Raw genomic sequence first — 15,350 nt, 5'->3', positions numbered from 1 at the left:
AAAATACCATGGACTGCTGTAAGAACAAATAGCTCTATCTTGGAAAAAGTACAGCCAGAATGTTTCTTAAAAGTGAAGATGACGAAACCTAGTCTCATGTATTTTGGACATGCTATCAGGGGTGACCACTCCCTAGAAATGGATATCAGACTTGGTAAAATAGAAGGTTATCGAAACAGAGGAACCGACCCCAAGGAGCTGGATTGACATGGTGGCTGTACCTTTGGGCTCAAACATAATAATAACAATTGTGAGGCTGGCACAGGGCTGGGCAGTGTTTCATTCTGCTGTACATAGGGTCACTATGAGTTGGAGTTGACACCATGGCACCTAATGACAACAACAACCAAGTAGCAGAGCACTGGTGGTGCAGTGATTAAGCGCTTGTCTGCAGATCAGACGCTCTGATGATTCAGCTCACCACCGGCTCCACAGGAGAAAAATGTGAGAGTCGATTTCCTTAAAGAGGTTGTTGTTGCTAGGTACGACCATATGCAAAACAGAATGATAATGCTGCCTGTCTTGTGCCATCCTCACAGTCCTTAAAGATAGCAACCTTAGAAACTGTGGGGCAGTTCTACTCTGTCCTATAGGTTCACTTTGAGTTGGAAATGATTCAATGGCAACATATCTGGTTTTGGTTTTGGTACCAAGTCGTTTTTGTGACTATATACTTCCACATACATACATGCACATTTGTCTGTTTACCACTAATTCCCAGCCCAAATTTGTACCCATAGCAGGAAAGAACATATTTTTGGAAAATGTTGCTTCTTGTACATTTATTTTCATATATGTTTGCTTAAGTAAGTTTTTATACCTTTGTTTAAGAAAACTTAAGTGAAGAATATTTGTGTACAGTCAGATTTCAATTTGTCAGTGGTCTATAACTAAGGCAGAACCTTACTTGAACAAAATAATAGTAACAAAATAATATTCTCCATTTTGGTATATTTTCCAGCTTCAGGTGCATCTTAAAGGTATTTAAGATATGGTCACAGTGAGGAAACCGATTCTGATCTTTTTTTCTTCTTCTTCTTTTCCTCTAACTAGGAGCCTTGATTATAGCAGAAAACTGAGAAACGTAAGTATTTCAAATTCCCTTTTAAACTTCTATTCTTCTCACTTTGATGGCTCAAATTTAAAACTAAGATCATGAATTTAGTACCTTGTACTGGACTGGAAAGAAGTTCTTCTAGGAAAAAACATGTATGTGCCCCTAATGAAATAATGAATGGCTGTAATAGAAATAGTAGTTTGGGAGATTTCTCTTTAATTAGTTAAGTGCTCAATCCAGAAATAAACAAACAAAAGCTTGGGCTCTGTGATGTGGTTCCTTAAACAGAAAGTGGTCTGCCTCAACATTAATATTATTCCCGCCCATTGTAGACATAGATGGAGTTATTAAATGAAGCTGTTAGACTGTTTTTTGGGCAAGATCAGCATAATATGGATATTGTTGGCTATTGTGGATCTGTAGTTTTAGTATTGTATTTTCCTATTAATCTTTTGAGATTTTATTAATACTTGCCCAAATCAGCTTTAAAAAAAATTTTTTTATTGTGAATTGAGTAAAAGTGTATAGCTAAGGTCATCAGTTTTACATTCAACAAATGGTACTTTGTTTCATCTCAATGATTGTAATCCCCTCCATACAGCAACAGTTACCCTGCTTCCTCCCTGTGGTTCCTATTTGCATTCTACCCACCTTCCCATCCCTTCTCAACTTTGTCCTTAGGTAAATGATGCCCTTTTGATTTTGAATGATTCACCACTCCATGGTGAACACATCTTACTAATATTGTTATCCTCCCGATATATTTATCTATTTATCTATTGCTTGACTGAAAACTGGGCCACAAGGATGAGTTCATTTCCAGACCTGAAGGGTGGTCAAAGTCCATAGTCTAAGGTACCTGCAGTCTCTTTATGGACAGTAAGCCTGATCTTTTTTTTTTTTTTTTTTAATAATTTTAAGTTTTGTTCCCTTTCAGAGCAATTGGTAGTTCTTCAGGTCTTAGACTAATTGATTCCAAGAATCTTCAATTCTCATCACTCTTCTTTCTTCCACGCATAGAGAGATGAATAGCTGCACAGTAAATGGCTGCTCATGAGCTTTTAAGATCACAGTTCCTACTCACCAAAGTAGGATGTAGACCATTGTCTTGGTGGGCTGTTGACCATGATGTCACCTAAGACTGCGTTCCTGAGCCCCCAGGTCAAGCACTCATTACCCTAAGATGTTTGATAATATCTAAGAAGTCATCATTTTGCCCATTGTATGCTCCACCACATTCATAGTTGTGTTTTCAGAAAAGGTAAATAACCACATACAGATATCCTCTTTCAAGCTCTTATATATTTATGGATATACTCTGACTCTTCCTCCCACACCGATTCAGCCTGTATCTCTGACCATGTATCTACCTGCAAGGACACTGTTATACAAAAGTTGTATGTTGTTGTCAGGTGCCATCGAGTCGGAACCGACTCATAGCGACCCCATGCACAGCAGAACAAAACAATGTCCGATCCTGGGCCAACCTCACTGCCGCTGCCACACTTGAGTCCATCAATGATGCCACCTGGCCAATCCATCTCATTAGAGGTCTTCCTCTTTTTCTCTGACCCTCCACCTTACCCAGCATGACATCCTTCTCCAACGATTGTTTCCTCCAGACAATATGTCCAAAGTATGAGAGACTAAGCTTAGCCATCCTGGCCTCCAAGGAGCACTCTGGCTGCACTTCTTCCAAAACAGATCTATTGGTTCTTTTGGCAGTCCATGGCACTTTCAGTATTCTCCTCCAACACCACAACTCAAAGGCATCAATTCTTCTATGATCTTCCTTATTCACTGTCCAGCTTTCACATCCATATGAGGCTATTGAAAACACAATGGCCTGGGTCAGGCGCACCTTAGTCCTCAAGCTGACATCTCTGTTCTTCAATACTTTAAAAAGTTCCTGTGCAGCAGATTTGCCCAGTGCAATACTTCGTCTGATCTCTTGACTACTGCTTCCGCGAGTGTTGATTGTTGATCCAAGAAGAATGAAGTCCTTGACAACTTCAATCTTTTCTCCATTGATAAGAATGTTGTTTATTGGTCCAGTGGTGAGGATTTTTGTTTTCTTAACATTGAGATGTAATCCATATCGAAGACTGTGCTCTTTGATCTTCATAAGTAAATGTTTCAAGTCCTCTTCACTTTCAGCAAGCAAGGTTGTATCATCTGCATATCGCAGGTTGTTAATGAGTCTTCCTCCAATCCTGATGCCACGTTTTTCTTCATAGAACCCAGCTTCTCGTATTATTTGTTCAGCATACAGGTTGAATAAGTATGGTGAAAGAATACAACCCTGTCTCACACCTTTCCCAATTTTAAAACATTCAGTGTTCCCATGTTCTGTTCGAACAACTGCTTCTTGGTCTAGGTACAGATTTCTTAGAAGTACAATTAGGTGTTCTGGAATACTCATACTTATCAATGTTGTCCATAGCTTGTCATGATTCACACAATCGAAAGCCTTTATATATCCTTATTTGCTTCTATCCCCTTAGCCCTTGAGTACCTTCCTCTGTCTTCATCATCTTCCTGCCAACCTTCCTCTTCTTAAATATTGCCCTCCCCATCACCCAAGCTAACATATGTCTACCGTCTAGCCAGTGAATTACTCTACCCTCCCTCACTCCTGGTAACCATCAAAGAATGTTTCTTTTAGTATGGAAACCATTTCTTAAGCTTTTATAATAATGGTCTCTTACAGTATTTGTCCTTTTGTGACTTACTAATTTCACTCAGCATAACGTCCTCCAGATTCATCCATGTTAGGAGGTGTTTTTCAGATTTATTGTTATTCTTCAAGTTTGCATAGTATTATATTGGGTGTATGTACCAAAGTTTGTCTACCCATTCTCCATTGATGGGCTGTCTCCATCTTTTTGCAATTGTGAATATGCTGCAGTGAACATTCGTGTGCATATACTTGCTCATGTCCTGGCCCTTATTTCTTGTGGATCTATACCAAGTAAAGGGATTACTGGGTCATATGATATTTCTATTTCCAACTTTCTGAGGAAGTGTCATACTGTTTTCCACAGTGGTTGTACCATTTTACTGCCCTACCAGCAATGTAGGAGGGTCCCAGTTTCTCCACACCCTTGTCAGCATTTGTTGTTTTCTGTTGTTTTCTTTCACTTTGCTATTAATGCTGTACTAAAATGATATTTCATTGTTGTTTTGATTTGCATCTCTCTAATGGTTCATAATGTGGCATTGTGGGTTAGTGCACTGGACAGCAAAATTGTTTTGAACCACAAGGTAGGCAGTTCAAGCTCACCAGCTGCTCCTTGGAAACCCTATACAGGGTTGTTTTGGATCAAAATTGACTCAATGACACTTAACAACAACAACAACAGCAGTGGTTCATGATAGTGGACATTTATTTATACATTTGTTGACTGTCAGAATGTCTTCCTTAGTGAAATATCTGTTCATGTGTTGTGCCTATTAACTACTACTTTTCTTTTTCTTGTAGAGATGTTACAGTTTTTCATAAATTTTAAAGATTAGTTTCTTTTCTGGTATGTTGTTGCCAAAAAAAATTTCCCAATCTGTGGGCTCCCTTTTTACTCTTTTGGTGAAATCTTTTGATGTACATTGTTGTTGTGAAGTGCCATCGAGTCAGTTCCGACCCATAGCTAACCTGTGTGGGGTTTCCGAGGAACAGCTGGTGAACCTGAACCATCGACCTTAGGGTTCCAACCAACTTTGCAGCCCAGTGCATTAACCCACCACACCATACCAGGACAAGTGCCTAATTTTTAAGAGGTCCCAGTCATCTATCCCAAATCAGCTCTTTGTAGTTTGATCTAATTTTCAAAACACAAGTATGTTGACAGTGACTTCTGTTTTGTTGCTAGGATTATTTCCAAAGTGCTATTACACTTGATTCAGAGTCCTGGTGTGGTGCTGTGGGTTAATGCGCCAGACTACAAAGCTGTTTGAACTGCAAGGTTGGCAATTCAAGCTCACTAGCTGCTCCTCTGAGACCCTATACAGGGTCGCTGTGGGTCAGAACTGATTTGATGGCTCTTAACAACAATAATAACATTACACTTGGTTGACATTCTCTTTTCAACTACTTTATCTTCCTTTCTAAAACTTTTTCATTATAAAGTTTTAAACAAATCAGAAAGCACATCATCTGAAAATGGGTGCAGTTCTTTCTTCCTTTCTTCCCTTATCCCTTCAGACAGCCTCATACCCTTAGTGCACAGGAGTTGTTTTAGAGTCCTTATTAATGGCCTAGAATTAGGCATCATGTGTGTTCTGGACATTTTGAAGGATGTATGAAAGAAAAAATTCCCACCAAGGTAGAAAATCAAATCACATCATAGCATTGGCACACATAACAATACTTTGGACCTCTTGCCATCTGGACATATCATGTTGTCCAAAGTATTTGCTTGCTTTGCAAGTGAAAGGAACAAGTACTTTCCAGCTCATTGGAATAATAAGACCAAATGTAAAAATAAAATCATATCCTTAGCTTTTATATAGAGTTCAGACTGCTGTAATTCAATTGTAAGGTACATATCCTTCTGGATTATATGGTAAATTTGGTGTAAAGGATATTTGCTTTTATGAACTATTTTCTTTGGAAAAACAGAACAAAATTAATAGGATGTAGCTTTAGACCATGGACTAATCATTCTTTTTTTTTTTTTTTTAAGTTTTTATTGTGAATTGAGTAATAGTTCACATGGGAGAACATTGGTTTTACACTCATTCTATTCTGTTTCATTTCATTGCAATGATCACAATCCCCTTTATACATCATCATTCAATAGTACTTGCTTCTGTTCCCTCTGTTATTTATTTATTTATTTTTTTACTTTTTTCAATGTACACTAAAACACTCAGGAATATATAATCATTTAAGCCACCAAAGGGCACATTCTGCAAGTCTGCCTCCTGGTCACCAGCACACAGCCTTTCTCTTTCCATGAGTGTAGAGTCCTCAGCTGCTTCCTCTCTCCATGTCCCCATCTCTGTCTCCATCTCTGGTGTCGCTGCTTCTCTGAATAGGGTCCCACATTCTGTGAATGCTCTTCTCCCTTGATGGTCCTCTGATCCTGGAAGGTAAAATTAACTACTACTCCTTTTATGTTACAAACTTCTACCTTTGCAATTGTAACAATCGCAACTATGGACTATTCATTCGTAAACATCTAAGGATGGTTAACAGGCAGCTTAGTGGGTTATGCATTGGGTTGCTAACTACAAGGTCAGCAGTTTGAATCCACCAGCCATTCCGTAGGAGAAAGATGAGGTTTTCTGCTCCTGTAAAAATGTACAGCCTCAGAAACCCTCTACTGGACCATTCTCAGTCAAAATTGACTCAACAACACACACCAACAACAAACAATAACCTTTTCAAAGCTTGAAAATTTCCCATCTCAAATTAATGGGAGCTTGCATCCCATGTGCGGTACAGATAGTTAACACACTTTGCTGTTAGCTGAAAGGCTGAAGGTTTACACCCACCCAGGTGTGCTTCAGAAGAAAAGGCTGACATCCTACTTCTGAAAAATTGGCCATTAAAAATGCTATGGAGCACAGTTTGACTTTGACACACATGGGGTTGCCAGGAGTCTTTGTGGAACTATAAAACAACTGGTTCTTGTTTTTTAACTATATCTCAAAGCTAGGTATCTGCAGATAGTATTCTTCATTACATTACTTTCTTTTGATTTTAATTGGATGTTGTTGTGTGTGCTTAGAACCAATCATGAATCTTTATCACTCCTTTGGAATTTTTGCTTTCAGTTTTAGCAAAACTTTCTGTGCCCACAAGTAGAAACTGTAGACCTTCCATCTACTATCTCAAAAAGAATCGTCTTTCTAATTAATTGCTCATACTGGTAAAGACTCCAAAGAACTTCTGAAATATTTTGGTGTTAATTGTGAAACCTCGTTACATGAAAATAATGTTGGAGGATTTGCCATCATCTTCAGATCACGTTTTTACAACCTAATTTCTCCTTAAAATTGGAGTCTTATTTTAGCCATGGAATCATATTTATGCCAACTGACATGGCAATGGGTTCTTATTAAAATGATTTAATGGATACCTCATGGGTGGTGGTTTTATACATCAGTGTTGGAATTCTTTGCTGTTGGTGAAACGCTAATTCCTTAGTTGAAAGGTAATTATTGAGAAAAAAATTTTCTGCTCTTGTGCATGGTTTTTTCCACAGGTATTAGTTACCATTTACTGGCTGGGAAAAGCAGCAAATAGCTGTACATCCTATAGTGGAACTACACTGAACCTGAAGGAATTTGAAGGATTGCTGGCTCAGCTGCGAAAGGTAATGTGGATTTTCTTCTTTATCCCATGAGCTGTAGACAGAGCTGGAAAGCAGTTTGCTTCTTTTTCAAGATCAGTACCCCTGGTACAGTGTGGCACTGCAGGGTAAGTACTGGATTGTTGTTGTTGTTGTCAAATGCCATCGAGTCGATTCGCACCCATAGCGACCCTGCATAGGGTTTCCGAGGAGCAGCTGGTGAGCTTGAACCTCCGAACTTGCAGTTCAAATGGCTTTGCAGTCTGGCAAATGAACCCACAGCACCACACTGGATTATTAGCCACAAAATTGGTGGTTCAAACACAAGTCACTCCTCAAAAATCCTATACAAGGTTAAAATAAAAAAATTCTATACAAGGTTGCTATGGATTGGAACCAACTTGGTGGCACTTAACAAAAGCAACAACTAATCTACTGGCACACATGGTTAAGTGCTTGGCTGATAACTGAAAAGTTGGCAGTTCAAACCCACTCATCAGCTCAGTGGGAGAAAGACCTGATGATCTGCTCCCATTAAAATTACAGCCAAGAAAACACAATGGAATTGTTCTATTTTCTGACATGGGGTCACTATGTGTCAGTTGTCTTTTCAATAACATTTTCGCCTCAACCCAAATTTATGTCCTTCAAAGAACAGGAGGTCTGAGTTTGATCCAATTTAAACTTCCAAAGAGAAAATCAAATCTGTCAGAATAGGGATGTGAATAACAAAGAGCTAAATGCTGTTTTCTTGTGGACTAAAGCCTGAAGAAAACAATGCTGTGTTATCCCAAATGAAGACACGCTCCACACTTACATCCTGAAGGTCATTTTACTCACCCATCTGAGTCTTGGTGTGGATAAATAATGTCAACCAAGTTCTTGTGTGAGCACCCTACTTGGACAAACTCTAATGAATTAGAAACATTCTCTAGGGTATGTTTTGTATCACCATTTTACTTAATAGCATGTGATTTTGAAAGCATTTTTTACAACTTAATTGACTTATGTTGTTTATGGGCAAAGTAGGAATTTGCGGAAGATATGTAGAATGTTGTGTGTACCTGCTGTGTAAACCTTTTTAAGGTAACGTCTAATGGAGCACTGTAGGATCAGCACTGGACTGTGAACCACAAGGTCGACAGTTCAAACCCACCAGGTGCCCCTTGGAAACTCTATACTGGGTTGCTATGAGGCGAAACCAATTAACTCAACAGCATTTAACAACAACAGCATGTATTAACTGAGTACTGCTGTTTTTGTTAGGTGCTGTTGAATGGATTTCGAGTCATAGCGACAGTGTGCATGTGACAGAGTAGGATAACCCCACAGAGTTTTCTAGAATAGGGTCACTATGAGTCAGGACCGACTCAAGGGCACTTAACAACAACAATCTTATGACCAGGTCTTTTTCCCACAGAGCATTTGGATTTGCTCTAACCATCAGCCTTCTGGTTAGCAAGCAAGTAGTAAACCATTGTACCACCAGGGCTTCTATATAAAGTACTGTTGTTGTTGTTATGTACCTTGGAGTTGGTTCTGACTCATAGCAACCCTGTCCAGGGTCTCTGAGGCTGTAAATCTTTATGGGAGCAGAAAGCCTCATCTTTCTCCCATGGATCAGCTGGTAGTTTTAAACTGCTGACCATGAGATTAGCAGCTCGATTCATAACCACTACTCTACCAGAGCTCCGTATACTAGTACTAATACAAAGTACTAGTCTTTAGTATTATCCAGAAGTCCAGTCTACCAGCTTAAGGAAGTAAGACTGATTTGTAATCAGTAGCACTCATGTGTTTTGGACCAGGCCTATATTGTAGGACAAAGATTTAAGGTCTTGCGCTTTCTCAAGGATCCCTGCTGGCACAGTGGTTAAGTGCTTGGCTGTTACTCCCCAAATCTGTTGGCTGTTCACACCCCCAGCTCCATGGGAGAACGATGTGGCAGTTGGCTTCCAGAAGACTGGCAGCCTTGGAAACCATCAGAGCCGTTCTGCTCTGTCCTCTATGGTCACTGTGAGTCCGAATTGATTCCACAGCAATGGTCAACAGCTTGAGTGAGCGTCTTCCCAACTCTAACATGCAGAATACGTCAACTAGGGATGCCTCATGAGAGACAGTCAGTGTTTTACTCTTTTCCTTTTAAGACTGAGGGCAAGATTTTGCTCCGGCTTTCTAATAATTATTTTTTTTGGTTTTTCCCTACAAATGAATAGTCCTTTAATAGTTCTCCACATTTGGCAAGAGCCATTCTAGAAGGCACATATATTTATAAATGTACAAAGCTTTCGATTGGTTATAATGCATATAAGCAAAGTATTTAAAGATAAATTCCTTACAAAATAAAATAAACACACCCTGACAATTAACCATAGCACATTGTTTTCTTGGTGTCAACTTTTACTTGTTCTTTAATTTTCCATCAAGCTCTGTTCTTCATGAAGGTATAAAAGGAATTTTCAGTCTGAATTTGTGAAGTCAAATATTTATTGTTATTATAGATTTAGGATGTCTTTTTGAGACTATTTAGATGCTGTTCCTCACAGGAATTCTGGTTTGGCAGTGTAAGATAAGCACTGGACTACTAACTGCAAGGTTGGTGGTTCAAACCCACCAGCTGCTCCTTGGGAACCCTCTATAAGGTTGCTATGAGTTGGAACCAACTCGATGGCACTTAATAGTAACAAAAAATTAATCATGGGGTTCCATGATCATTGGGGGCCCAAGCTTCTTCTGTCTTTTTGCTCTATCATCCTCATCCTATGACAGTTTGCCTTCTTGTCTAAGATGCCTTCTCAACTTTTATTCATTACCTTCACATTTGAGTCAGAGGAAAGAAGGAATGGGGGTGAGAAAGGATCTATGTCTTGCTTTAATCATAATTCTAGCTGGTCAGACACCATACCTCTGCTTGCATCCCATTAACTGAACTGAGGTCACATAGCCGCTCCTACCTTCAAGGACCAACCAAAACAAACCAAATCTACTGCCATCAAGTTGAGTCTAACCCATAGCAACTCTGTAGGACCGAGGAGAACTCCTTGGGGTTTCCAATCTTTATGGGAATAGACATAGCTTTCTCCTACAAAGTAGCTGGTTAGTTAAAACTGCTGATCTTGTAGTTAGCAGCCTAAAGCTTAACCCACAGGTTTGGGAAAAGTAGACTTTATTCCAGCAAAAATTATGAATAGTTTACTAGAGACAAAATGTAGAACAGATATAGATAGACAACTAGAATCTCTATTGGACAGCTACAGGCTGAAATAAATTTGAAATTGAAATACTTTCTTTAGTAAAGGATCCACCATCAACATGAATGGGAACAGCAATCAAGAAATAAACAACGTATTGCATAAGCAAATCTGCTGCACTCAACCTCTTTAAAGTATTGAACAGCAAAGATGTCAGTTTGAGGACTAAACTGTGCCTGATCCAAGCCATGGTATTTTCAATAGCCTCATATGCATGCGAAAGCTGGACAGTGAATAAGGAAGACCATAGAAGAATTGATGCATTTGAGTTATGGTGTCGGAGGAGAATACTGAAAGTGCCATGGGCTGCCAAAATAACACACAAGTCTGTGCTGGAAGAAGCACAGCCAGAATGCTCCTTAGGAGACAGGATGTCCAGACTTCATCTCTCATACTTTGGACATATTATCAAGAGGGACCAGTCCCTGGAGAAGGCCATCTTGCTTGGTAAAGTGGAGGGTTAGTGAACATGAAGAAGACCCCTAGTAAGATGGATTGGCACAGTGATAGCAACTGTAGCAACAATTGTGAGGTTGGTGCAGACCAGGCAGTGTTTTGTGCTGTTGTACATAAGGTTGCTGTGAGTCAGAACTGACTCAAGACTAGGACAAAATATTTGTCAGTTTTGTTTAATGTATCCTCAGCATTATAACAGCGCCTGGCACATAGAAAGTGCTCAGTAAGTATCTGTGCAATAAGTAGCTGCTACTACCAATGTAGTGGGTGATGAGATTGGTGATGAGGATTGAAAAGTAGAATTCTAAAGCCCTCACTGTAGGACAAGCACTCGACTGCTAACCACAAGATCGGGAATTCAAACTCACCAGCTGCTCCTCATAAATCCTATACATGATCTCTGTGAGTCTGAATCAACTCTGACGCACTTACTAACAACAAACAACAAAGCACTCTAGGGAGTCCCTCGGTGTTGCAAATTGTTAATGTTCTCACTTGCTAACCAAAAGGATGGAGATTTATATCCACACAAAGACCTAGCCATCTACTTCCCCAAAACTCCGCAGTTGAGAACACTGTGGAGCATAATGCTGCTTTGATTCACATGGAATCATTGTGAGTTAGATCGACAGCAGCTGGTTTCTAAAGCATTCTGAAAAAGTTGAACTACCATATAAATCACAAAGAAAGCAACAAGTAAAGCAATGTATCTGACAAAAGGAGGACAAAGAGAGAGCTGATAAGTGAAATCATCCAAAATTTAAGGGAGCTGGTTCCTAATCTTATGAACGTACTTTGACTAGAAGAATTCATGCACTGATTGGAGGTTTTTCTCCCTTCCCTGGAGCACTCTGTTGAAGACAGAAAACTGCTGGGCTCCTGGTGGTGGTGGTGGTTATGTGCCATGAAGTTGATTCCGACTCATAGCGACCCTGTACTGGGTTTCCAAGGCTGTAAATCTTTGTTGTTGTTGTTGTTGTTGTTATGTGCCGTGGAGTCGGTTCTGACTCATAGTGACCCTGTACCAGGTTTCCGAGGCTATAAATCTTTACCGGAGCAGAAAGCCTCATCTTTTCTCCCACGGAACAGCTGGTAGTTTCGAACTGCTGACCTTGAGGTTCGCAGCCTGATTCGTAACCACTATGCTACCAGAGCTCCTTGATGAAAAGAATAGACTGGATTATTCGACTCCAGGAAAGGAGAAATCAGTCTGCATTAGCCTTTGTGTTATAGTGTTCCTGCGTGGTAAAAAATGGTTAAATGCTTGGCTAGTAACCAAAAGTTTGGTAGTTTGGGCTTACCCAGTGATGCCTTGCAAGAAAGACCTGGCAATCTACTTCCAAAATATCAGCCATTAAAAGCCCCATGGAGTACAGTTGTGCTCTGACACTAGTAGGGTCAGCGATCTTTTAATGAGTCCGAATAAATTCAACAACTGTTTTTCTTTTTCTTAATAGTCTTTGTGTTGGTTTTTATATTTGACCTTTCCCTTTTAAAGTTGTTGTTTTGTTGAGTCTGTTGTGACCTATAGCCGACCCTGTATAGGATTTCCAAGGAGCAGCTGGTGGGTTTGAACCACCAACCTTGCAGTTAGCAGACCAATGCTTATCCTACAGTTCCACACTGAAACAAAGTGTGGTGAGTTTATGTTGTTACTAAGTGCTGTCTGGTCAATTTTGACTCACAGCGACCTTTTATAGGGTTTCCAAGGAGTAGCTGGTGAGTTTGAACTGCTAACTTTGTGGTTCACAGTCAAGTTCTGATCCTGCAGTGCCACACCAGGAGTTTATGTTGTTGTTAAGTGCCATCGAGTCAGTTCCAACCCATAGCGACCCTGTATAGGGTTTCCAAGAAGCAGCTGATGAGCTTGAACCACCAAACTTGCAGTCCAAACGACTTTGCAGTCTGACGCATTAGCCTGCAGCGCCACACCAGGACTCCATGGAAGCCCATAAATCACATGCCAAACTGAAGTCTCCACCTTTATCTCTGACTAAAGGGCTGGCCTCCCACTTCCCCCTAAAGTTCCTTCGGGATGAGCATGGCCAAGAATGGCGATGGGTAGCCTTGTTTTCACTTTTCAAACTGGCTGCATGGGTCAGCTTCTGGCTCTCGTACTTGATCCAAGACTTTATTCTTGGCTTTCTGTACTGTGGTGAACATTTTGGCCTTTCTGTTTCTCTTCCTCATGATTGGCTGTGAGGTAATAGCAGAGATTCCAGGAAACATGTAGCCTTTTTTCCTTCCCATTCTCCTGTGGTTTCTATGGTGGGAATCAGGAAGACATGTGGCCGTTGGGGGACTTTCTAGCACTTTCTTGAAAATCCTTGTAGTTGTGATCATTCTTGATGTGATCAGCAGTTCAGCTCTCATGATACTGGTGATTCAACCCATAGTAATCCTAGAGATGTTGTTAAGTGTTGTCTAGTGAGTTCAGATCCACAGTAACTCTGTATAGGGTTTCCAAGAATGGCTGATGGATTTGGACTGTTGACCTTGTGGCTATCAGTTCAGTGCTTATCCCACAGCATCACACCAAGGCTTGACCCTAGAGATCTGGTGACATCAATGGGGAAGAAGTAAAAGAATATCAGTGTGTCTATAAGGCTGTGTCCTTAACCTTAATTATAGAATTTTTATGATTTGTATGTTGTCATTTACATACCTGAATAAATATGGGTTCTGGTATGGTGCTGTGGGCTAATGCTCTGGATTGCAATGTCAGTTTGAACCATAAGGTCAGTGGTTCAAGCTCACCAGCTGCTCCTTGGAAACCCTATACAGCATTGCTATGGGTCAGAACTGACTTGAAGGCACTTAACAACAAGTCATTGTCTGTATAACTGGCACTTTTAGAATACCTAATCATGCATCAGGGAGTCCTGGTGGGTGTGGTGTCTGGGTTAATGTGCTGGAGCCCAAGGTCACTTTGAACCTCAAGGTCAGCGGTTCAAGCTCACCAGCCACTCCTCGGAAACCTTATACAGGGTTGCTATGGGTCAGAACTAACTTGATGGCACAACAACAACATCATGCATCACAAGACACACTGGTAGCACAGTGGTTAAGCACTCTGCTGGTAACCAAAAGGTCAGCATTTCAAAGCTACTAGCCACTGTACAGGAGAAAGATGTGGCAGTGTGGTCTCGTAAAGACTGAAGCCTTGGGAAACCTATGGGGCAGTTCTACTCCGCCCTACAGAACTGTTGAGTTGGAATCTACTAGCTGGCGATGGGTTTGGATTTGATTTGTTATGCATCAGGCATTTTTTTTTTAATGTTTTATTTATAATAATACATTTAGCCTTCCCAGAAATTCTGTGAGATAGATACTATCATCAGTCCATTTTACTGATGAAAAAAACTAAGGCTTGAGAGTTGAAATAACTTGCCTGAAGTCACACAACTGAAAGCCAGGATTTCAACCCTGTCAGTCTGGCTTTGGAGACCATGTTCATAACCATTACCCTGAACTGTGTTTCTTATGCAATATATTAGATATTGTAATATATAGATATAGCTTGATGATCTAGGCTTAGCCAGGTTACCATCATCCGCACAGTAAGAAGAAAGCCTGTGCCTAGTCATAGAGCAGGTGGTGCTGATGGGGGCAGCTGTCATTGTACCAAAGATGATCAAATGTCTTCAGGTTTTACAGTTTTAGGGCTGGATACAAAAGCCCAACTTCGCCACGGTGTGCCCTCCTCAGTCAAATGACTTAACCTCTCTGAAACTCATTTTTCTCATCCATAAAAAATGGGGATATTAATAACCATATTTTGGGGGGGGGTTATGAGGATAAAGTAATATAACATACAAAAGAAAAAACAAAATCTAGTACAGCCCCAGACACATACAAGGGGGCTTCAAAAAATGTCTGTGGAAAAACATTTAATTGAAAGGTCGTGGAATTTTTTCATGAACTTTATGAAGCCCTCTCATGGTGCTTAATAAAAATGACCTTCATTTTTCAGGCTGATAGCCCATTCTCAGTAGATAAATTACCCAAGATAATTACTTGCATTTCCAAAGAAACTAAGTGAGAAATCCTATCCAGTTTAGACCCATACTTTTCAGTAAGTCATGCATTCTTCCTTTTTAGTCAATTCTGACTTGAGTTGAAGCTCTGGTTAACTTTTGACCTACCTTAGTTTCCATAACTGGAATGTCTGCCTGTCTCTAGGAGGTGGTGGCAGCTGTGCTCTTGTGATGACCTAGTCTTCCTGAGCCCCAGTCAAGCTCTCTCTGTGCTCTTGTGATGACCTAGTCTTCCTGGGCCCCAGTCAAGCTCTCT

General features: G+C 40.3%; 1 protein-coding gene across 3 annotated transcripts in view; it reads left to right on the top strand.

Annotated features, from left to right (window-relative positions):
* Nucleotides 1-15,350, top strand: part of LIMCH1 (LIM and calponin homology domains 1) — a 567,717-nt gene that overhangs the window by 414,582 nt on the left and 137,785 nt on the right. For all 3 annotated transcript variants that reach the window (XM_006876603.1, XM_006876602.1, XM_006876604.1), the window contains exons 5-6: nt 1,054-1,084; nt 7,264-7,374. In XM_006876603.1, coding sequence (XP_006876665.1) covers nt 1,054-1,084; nt 7,264-7,374 — 142 coding nt within the window. The remainder of the gene's footprint in view (nt 1-1,053; nt 1,085-7,263; nt 7,375-15,350) is intronic.

This window comes from Chrysochloris asiatica, unplaced genomic scaffold (assembly GCF_000296735.1).
Source record: "Chrysochloris asiatica unplaced genomic scaffold, ChrAsi1.0 scaffold00394, whole genome shotgun sequence".
In the NCBI taxonomy this organism is placed as follows: Eukaryota; Metazoa; Chordata; class Mammalia; order Afrosoricida; family Chrysochloridae; genus Chrysochloris; species Chrysochloris asiatica.
Note: the sequence above shows the minus strand (reverse complement) of the source record. Positions and strands in the feature narration are given on the sequence as shown.